The sequence below is a fragment of the Lipotes vexillifer genome, unplaced genomic scaffold (assembly GCF_000442215.2).
Source record: "Lipotes vexillifer unplaced genomic scaffold, Lipotes_vexillifer_v1.1 scaffold3148, whole genome shotgun sequence".
Classification (NCBI taxonomy): Eukaryota; Metazoa; Chordata; class Mammalia; order Artiodactyla; family Lipotidae; genus Lipotes; species Lipotes vexillifer.
In genome coordinates this window covers 93,777-102,699 of record NW_006787839.1, presented here as the reverse complement: position 1 = coordinate 102,699, position 8,923 = coordinate 93,777, and the positions used below count along the sequence as shown (strand labels likewise).

At 55.2% G+C, this 8,923-nt stretch overlaps 1 protein-coding gene across 1 annotated transcript in view; it reads right to left on the bottom strand.

Moving 5' to 3' along the window:
- Positions 1-7,354, bottom strand: part of PLA2G15 (phospholipase A2 group XV) — an 11,298-nt gene extending 3,944 nt beyond the window's left edge. Inside the window, exons 1-5 of the mRNA XM_007460908.1 lie at positions 7,115-7,354; positions 3,467-3,623; positions 1,001-1,119; positions 652-750; positions 52-276 (exon numbers count right to left, since the gene is read on the bottom strand). Coding sequence (XP_007460970.1) covers positions 52-276; positions 652-750; positions 1,001-1,119; positions 3,467-3,623; positions 7,115-7,229 — 715 coding nt within the window. The 5' untranslated portion in view covers positions 7,230-7,354. The remainder of the gene's footprint in view (positions 1-51; positions 277-651; positions 751-1,000; positions 1,120-3,466; positions 3,624-7,114) is intronic.
- Between the last annotated feature and the right edge of the window lie 1,569 nt (positions 7,355-8,923).

The following is an 8,923-nucleotide window of genomic DNA, read 5'->3' as shown; positions in this document are numbered from 1 at the left end:
GTGTGCCATCTGATACCAGCACCCCCCATGCTGGGCCAGGCAGGGTCTTACCTGAGGCCAGGACGCGCAGGGTCTTGGCCACGCCCCCCCAGGGCGGACCCAGTGCCACAAAGGCATGGATATACTTGTCCTTCCAGGCCTGTGGCTGCTGCTGCAGAAAGTAGAGCGTGTACATGTTGCCCATACTGTGGGCAGCCAGCACCACGGGGCCCCCATACAGCTGGTGCATCTCCTCGATCATCTCGCGGAGGGCCAGGAAGTAGGGCCCGTTTTCATCTGCAGGCCAGAGCCAGGCAGGGGTCAGGCAGGAAGGGTCCTTGGGCCTGAACCACTGACTGTGTCTCAGGCCAGACCCAGGACTAGGTGGGTGGGGAGCATGTGAAAATCCAAGTGGGGAGGGTCTGGTTTCCCCTCAATTTCCATGAAGGGAGAAGCTCCTTTTCCCCTCCTCAGCCTCATTATCTCTCCCCAGGGCTCAGAGGCCCAGAAATCCTGGGCTGAGGGTGGGGGAAGGACAGGGCCTGTGATGGCTGGGCTGGATGCCAGAGACACGGGAGAAGGGAAAGGCCAAGGGCCTCTGGTGGCTGTGACCTCCTCCTTTCCAACCCCCTCCCCCATGACCTCAGGGAGGACATGAGAGCAACCACTTACTTGGAGCTCGGCGCCAGTCATAGGGGGCCCCCCGGACGTCCTCACCTCGTATGTAGCCCCAGCCCACAAGGCTCTCCACCATGGTGTGGAAATAGGAACCTATAGACATAAATCCATAGGATTAGAGAGAGTACAGTCGTTGTCAGCTGCCCACACCACGCCTGCCAAGGAGACTGTGACACCTACAGCCGGGAGATCCCCGAAGGAGAGCTATAGGGCTCTGTGCCCACACTGATCAGAGACAATTCACAGGCTTCCCCCACTCAAACCAACAGGGCTCCTCCCACTCTCGGAGTCCATCAGAACCTCCATCCCCATTCCCTGGGGGCCATGAGGAAGGGCTACACACCCACACTGCTTTTGCTGGGGTCCAGGAACTCCAGTGAGAAGGTCTTCCCAAAGCCAGGGACACGCACATCCACACCATCAGGAAACTGGGTGGTGCGGGACGTTTGGTTGTAGACCAACCTGCCAGGAGGGGATATTGAGCCAGTGACCCAGAGGTGACACCTAAGCTGGTGTGTCCCAATACTGTCTTGTGTCCTGAGCCATATTCCCTTCCCATCCTCAGGTCTGGTCAGATGTATAGGGGAGACCAAAAAGTAACAAAGCAAATTTGTAAAGCACAGATCAGAGTAACCACATCCAAATGAGGACCCCACCAAGGCTCACTCCAGAGACTGACTCCAGGACCCCTGTCAGGCAATATTCCCTTCTCCTCAATGTCACCCATACTGTCTAATGAAGGTCTTAGATATGGTTAGGAGAGGGATCTGGCTGCCAGGCCTGGCTCCGCCATGAACATCACACTTGACCCCAAAAGGCAGGCAGCCTAACTTCGCAGGCTCCCATTGCTCCATCTCCATGGATCCAGCTCCTGTCACCCACCATAACACAACACAGGGCAAAGGAGATGATGAATGCAACACACAACAGAACCAGACAGAGAAACCCCGAGCACCTGTGGCTGCTGCGTGAGTGGGTGGGCAAGGCCTGGAGACATGATGGGGACAGGGTGGTGGAAGACAGGAGGAAAGCCTTGTGCCAGCCCAGGAACCCTGCTCTGGCCTCCCTTGATACTAAGGAGGCAAATGTGCCTGAGAAAACACAGGCTAGACCTTCAGTCCCCAGTGGTCCTGAGTCCCGCCCACCCTTAAAGATCAGCCACAGAAAGCTGACAACATACCCAACACTGGCCCAAATAAAAGTCCTGGGGACCCACTCTCTCCAGGGCAATCTGTAGATCATCCCAATGGCCACTCAGCAAAGTTCTAGAAAGCCGAAGTACTCTGTGCTGGATGCAAGTCTAAACAGGTCAGAGCCCAACAAAAGTAGATAAGCCCCTCTCAGTATCAGCCTGTACCTCCAACTGGCAGTACCTGAGACCATGCTTCTGCAACAAAAATAGAAATGCGGATCAACATCCCAGAAATAACCCTGATCGCACAAGGAGGAGGAAAGAGTCAACAAAGCAGGTGTCATAAACAACAGGGAAAGGCAGGGTGCCCAGAGAACCAGCTAGAACCAGCTAGTGTGTCTCCAGGGGAAAAACCAATCTTAATTTGAAAGACTCCATTCAGCTCAAATATTTATTGAAAACCAATTGTGTTTCTGGTCCTACAGCTTTAAAGATAAAAGAGGCACAGTCCCTGCCTTCAGGGAGCTCAGGGTGGGCGGGAACCTTAGTTCAGAGGCACACAACTGTGGGTTCAAATTCTAGTTTGTCACTTATTAGCTGAGTGACCCTAAGCAATTTTGTAACCTCTCTGAGCTTCCAGATTTCCTCATCTGTAAAACAGGTCTAAAAACAGCACTTGTTTCACCGGATTGCTGTAAGACTCAATGAAAGAAAGTATGTAAAATGTATAGTGCTTGCATTCAATAAGCAGTAAGTCTCATTACATGATTATCTTATTATGGAAGAAATATCCTAGGAAACAATGTTTGGCAGGCAGGGAATGCAGGTTAGAGGAGCAGGCATGTGGCCAGGGGGAAGGGGAGGTTAAGACCTGGTGGCGAAGTGGTTAAGAATCCACCTGCCAATGCAGGGGACACGGGTTCAAGCCCTGGGCCGGGAAGACCGTGGAGCAACTAAGACCGTGTGCCACAACTACTGAGCCTGTGCTCTAGAGCCCGCGAGCCACAACTACTGAGCCCATGTGCCACAACTACTGAAGCCCACGTGCCCAGAGCCTGTGCTCCGCAACAAGAGAAGCCACCGCAATGAGAAGCCCACGCACCGCTCGCCACAACTAAAGAAAGCTCACGCGCAGCGCAGCAACAAAGACGCAATGCAGCCAAAAATTAAATAAATAAATTTATAAAAAACAAACAAACAAACAAAAAGAGCTCTGGGGAGTGGCAGGGAGACCTCACAAAGGAAGCAGGCTTGGGTTTTAAAGAGTGAATGGGAGGGAGTTTATCAGGCAAAGGGTGTAAAGGGTGATTCCAGGCTGAAAGAACAGCAAGTGGAAAGGAATCCCCAAGCAGCTGGAGGGGGCAGGTGTGGCCAAGTCAGAGGCAAGGGAAAGGGTGGGGGCCAAGGCGAGGCTGTGAATAGGGGCTGGAGCATAGAAACCACAAATAAGGCCTGAGGCACTGGAGAGGGTAGGGACAGGAGCAGCAGGAAAGGGAAGAAAGTTCTGTCTGGGAGACTGCCAAGGTGGCGTGGACCAGACAGAGGAAATGGGAAGGGAGAGAGGTCAGTGACGCTGAGCCTGAGATCTCTTGAGGCGCAGGTGAGATAGAAATGGGCTCTGGAGACGTCTCTAGACCGGGTCAGCGAGCAGCGCCCCACCTGTGCCCCAGCCCCCACCTGATATTGTCAATCCAGCAGTCAATGATGACCGGCAGCAGCAGTTCCAGGTTCAGCCAAAGTGTGAAGTAGCTGTCTGTCCTCTTAGAGCAGAGGTAGTGCACGACTGTCGGCTTGTCCAGCTTTGCCTCCAGCTGGTTGCCCAAATCACCGGGCACTGAAGGGGGACACAGAGCATGAATGAGACTCTGGGCCTGGCAGGCTGGAAACCCAAAGGGCTTCTACCCACGGCTATCCCAGGCTGCAGAGTAGGTGATATCTGTGGGGCTCCTAGGCACAAAAGCCTTTCTGTGTTCCCCATTTCTCTGATTACAGGAAATAAGCTTCATTCAGCCTCCATGACCTTTCCTGAGTTCCATCTGGCAGATTCATGCAGTTGTTAATTAGGGAAGGGAGGGGATGCGAGACAAAGGAGAAACAGTCATAGAGAGACCATAGTGCAGCCCTGGGGCAAGGTCCTGGTTCCCCATCAAGGGATACACACAACAATATCTTTGAGCTGTTTTGCAGATACTGAAACCCCCACCAGATGGGAGAAGTCAGTGGTTAACGGGTTAACATGGTATGCTGCAGACCCCAGACACGCTGGAACCAGAAGGTTGAGGATGTTGACTCCCACTCACCTCACCACCAACCGATCAGAAGAATGTCCATGAGCTGATCACACCCTCTTGAACCATTACTATCAAACTTCTCACTACCCTCTCCAAGTTGGGACACACAGTTTTGAGGGCACTAGCCCGCTGTGGCCCCCTTTGCCTGGCAAAGCGATAAAGCTATTCCTCTCTACTTCACCCAAAACTCTGTCTCCGAGATTTAATTCAGTGTCGGGATACAGACGGTGGTTTCGGCTTCATAGGCAGGGTCTTGTATACTCTGAAAGAAGGATTGGGAAACAGGACAGAGCGCTGGGCCACTTAACCAACCAAAAATAAATCCAAAGAAGGCACTCCAGGATAGGCTCTGGAGGCGGGCAATGAACAGAAACAGCTGAGAGAAGCAGGCACCTGCCAGCCTACTGAGGTCCTCAGGGCTTGCTAAAGGCCAGAGTCCAGATGCTAAACCCTGCTAAAGGTTCCAGAGTGCACCTCACCTGGAGGGCCCTAGCATCTTGGCACACCTGTGTTGGAAATGAGTCTCTTGAAGCAACATACCATTCCAGCTACAGCCCAATGGGGGTGGGTGTGACCAGGCTCCAAGGATGACTTCACTCTACTTATTCAGTCTATACAGAGCCCTGGGGCCCTTGTGACACTCAAACCCATCCCCCGCTTCCCCCTTGCTTCACTGCCTAACATTCAAGGCCCTTCACAGTCCATTTACTCCCAGTGACTTTTCAGGCCTCACCTGCTCCCTCATGCCATTCCCTTGACACCTTCCAAACCCCATTTAGGATCCAGTGTTTGGCTCTCCGGGGCATTCACTGGCCTCCGTCTGTGAACACAGCCCTGCAGAGGACACGCTCTCCTTGTGCACCATCCCATTGTGTCCTCAGGGCAGCCATGGGAGGGAGGTGTGGCACCTGCATTCACCTCCCTTCATGATGTGGTGCAGAAGTGGGGAGTCCCCAGCATGATAGCCTCTAGATGAGGTGCTTGTGGACTAGACAGGGCAGTGAAGAAACCTTGGTCACTGTTTCCACCAGAGAGGAAATAGCTGAAAGAGGAAGTCATCTGATCTGCTTTGCCTGGATGCCCTTTGCCTGGCCAGGCTGTGTGGCCTCTAAAAATACCAATGGTCACTTCCTGGGTCCCTCTGTGCCTAGAACTAGATAATAGCCATCCACATGCCTTTCACCTCAAGTAACACTGGGAAGAATATCCTTATTATGCCTACTTTACAGATAAGGAGACTGAGGCTGGGAGAGGTAGAAATAGCTTGCTATAGTCCCTTCCCCCACCCAGGGCCTTCAGTATCCCTTCTCTGGCCTCTGCTTCCTCTACCACCAATTTGAGTCCCACCCACAGAGACTGGTCACCCTTGGGTGCTGATCCTCTGATGGCCAAGGTTAGGTCCCTGCTCTGTGTCCAGGAACAGCTTGTCTGCTGCCCACCACGGGGTTTCCCAGGATTAATGCCAATAGCCTCATTCTCTGAGAAGCTGGGCAGGTTACGATTCCAGTTGCTCAGTGCCTCTAGGTACAACCTGAGGCTCCTCTGCCTGTGATCTAGGATAACTAAGAACTGAATGAATTAATGAGTGCATTTAGCACCAATACAGGTGAAAAGGCCTAGGACCAGTCCGGTCAGAGACCACACACTTCCCAATGCCACACCCTTCATACTCAGTACCCCTTAGGTCCACACAAGGCTCCCTGCAGGCCCCCAAGACGAAGTCCAGATGACCCAACCAGTCACGAGCCCTGCACCATCTACTCCTTCCCCCACTCCATTCCAGAGAGCCTGGACTGCTTAGCTCCCTCCCTCTAATACGTAGTTCCCTCTGCCTGGAACTCTCTCCTGGACTCTGCTCCAGCTGCGTACTCCAGGAAACCTTTCCTGACTGGGTCAGTGGATTCTCTGTGCCTGCCCAGCACAGACCTCACCTCTGGGAGTCATCCTGCAAGCTTAGGGAAGGCAAGGCCAAATATGCCCAAACTCCATGGTGAACCTGGGCCCAGCATTCCCTGGGAGCATTTCCTGGCCCAGAGCTCCTGGTGGAGGACCCCTGGGATCACACTGCCTGCCAACCCTACCCTTCTGTGATCTGCATCACCCCATTAAAATACTCCCAGCAGAAGGAGCATGGGGGTCATGCTGCAGCAGACTCAGTATGCAATGTATACCTCGGCATGCCTCTGCTTTTAGGAGCCCTGGATGGCCACCAACACGCTAGCTCTTCGTGGGAGTGATGGCCTGAATGAGGCACCCAAAGACCCCAAGACAGAGAGGTCTCATCCCTGCCACACCCACCACAAGGAAATACTACTGGCTCCTGTACAGTTGCCTGGGCCAGCAGCAAGGAGGAGGTAGGCAGGGGAGGTTGCCTAGCCCCAACATAGCGTAGTCCAAGTAGGTCTGGCAGGAGTAAGGGTACGGTATGACATCTGTTCATAGCCATTGTCTCAACCCCTCCCTCTGTCTATAGCCATCCTCAGATTCCCTTGGGCCTCCTCCCTCAGGCCCAATGCCACATATTTGATAAGTTAGGGGAGAGCCCTGGTGGCAGGTTAGGAGAGCAATCCTTCCCCAGAGAGCTCCCTTTCAGTAATGCCCTCTGAAACGTGTCGGGCTGGAAGGGTGGAGGGAGACAGCGTCCAAGCCAAGCCCAAGTCAACGCTGAGGCCCCTGGGGGCCAACTCCGAAGCCACCCTACCTCCTACCGGCCCTCAGGAGTGGGGCCAAAGAGCCTCGGTCTTTCCAGCTAAAAAATGGGGATGAGGCGAGGCTTGGGAATGAGATGAACAGGCGTACCGATGCGCAAACGGGTGGTAACCCTCCCACTTACCCCCATATTCTATAGGGTAAGGTGACAAGAGTTTGACCACAACCGCGCCCAGCATAGCAGGAAGTGGACGGGCCGACCCAGGTGACAAGACAATCATACGCTCCCTCAACCCGTGCTTAGTGCAGATGCAGACAGCCCCGCCCGCACCCCATCCAGCCGGACGCAAGAGCGAACGGACCCACGACTGGACGCGCGCCTCACCCAGCACCACCGGTGGCGGACGTCCAGCCGGGAGTGCCAGATCTGTGAGCATAAGGAGTAACAGGAGGCCACTCGGGAGCAGGGCGGCGCGGTAAGGGAAGAGGCGGAGACCCATGGCAGCGACCGCAGCTCCAGGTCCGAGGCGCGGATTCAGCTCTGGGGTCTCGCGCCTAGGCCCGGGCGGCGTCGACGCGCTTAACCCCGCCGCTCGCAGCCTTCACAGAGGCCGGACCAATCAGGACCCGCCTCCTGCAAACGGCCTGCCAATAGGAACTCTCCTTCCCAGTCGGAGTTCGCCGCCCAGCCCCTACTCATCCCTGGCCAACTCCCTTAACCGCGCTGCACGCCGAGCGCATCGATCTACCGAGGCTCAGCCCGGCTTTCGCGCACGCTCTCAGCTGATCAGACCCAGCTCGCGTCTGCTGGGTACCCAGCCCAGCCCTCGGTACCCTGAGTCCACGCAGCGCAGCCCTCATCCCCGATTCCTGGCGCCTCCTTGACGAGGGAATCTAGAATGCGCCGGGCCGAATGGGAATTCAGGGTCCAATGCTCGCCGCTACTGAACTATCCGGGTCAAAGCAAGAGGAAGAAGGGGAGAAGTGAGTCCCAGGCTGTTCTTGAGCCTGAGGAGACTGACCAGGACCTTTGGGCAACTCCCAAGTCGGTTCTTGGCACCCTGCCCCGAGGGCATCTGGGTTCAAGTTACACTGGCCCAGGGGCCACCTGCTCTCTGCCCGGGAAGGGGCCAGGTCAGCGTGTTTCGCTTCCCAGTGAGAGTTCAGTCCGCCTGTTTCAGGGTCTGGAGTGTAGTATCACCCACCGCCCCGCACACCCCCCCCCACTCCCCCGCCGACTAAACAGTTTGCTCGCCGGGTTAAGAGAGGGCTTGAGCCTCAATCCTGCGCCAGCCCATCGGTTAGTTCCCCTGAAGACTGGAAGGGGTGTTGGGACCTCATGTCCCCCTACCACTCCCACCCCACGCAAACCGGGGATCCAGAGAGGACAGACTCTCTGTGCATGGAATCGGGGGCGGATAGAGTGGGCAAAGATTTGACAACCAGTAATATTCTGGTACCATGTGTCACTCTGGAATAGGGTGACCAGCATGTTTGGAGACTGGAGGTCTTGATCCTTCACACACCCCCTCCTGAGAGACAGTCAATACCCTGGTCATCCCTGGCTGGTCCCAAGACCTCTATCCTGCCCCTTCCTTCCTCCCTCCCTCCTTCTCTTCCTTCCCCCCTCCCTCCCTCCCTCTCTTCCTTCCTTTCTTCCTCTTGGTCAATGGCTGAGCCTTTCCAGCCTCTCTGCAGTGACCCTCAATGAATCTACTCACCATCTTGGCCTGCCCCTCCTATATTCTTTTAGTGAAACACATTCGTGGTTGGAATACCCTCCTCTCTTAAGGTCCAACTATCTCCCACCTCAGACCCTGGACCAGTGACCCCCTTTCAAAACCCCTGTCTCCCTCACCTCCATCCCAGGCCCCAGCAGAGGGGCTGCTGAGGACCAATCTGGTGCAGGCCCAGTATGGGAGACCATAGAGACCCTTCTGCCAGGGCTAGGACAGGCAGGAGTCCAGGCCAAGGGTTAAGTGGGGGTAGGGTACGGATCAGGACAGCCTGCCTTGGACTCTGGCCACAGTCTGAATGTCTTGTCAGCCTTGCAGCCTCAGATGCCCATGGGCTTCTCAAAAGGTGGCCCTGTTCTTGGGAGCAGTTCCCTGTTGCCCCACTCCCATAGGCCCTGAAGATGATAGGACCATGGCCATTGGGGCAGGGGGTGCCAAGGTCTGGTCAGTAATAACCA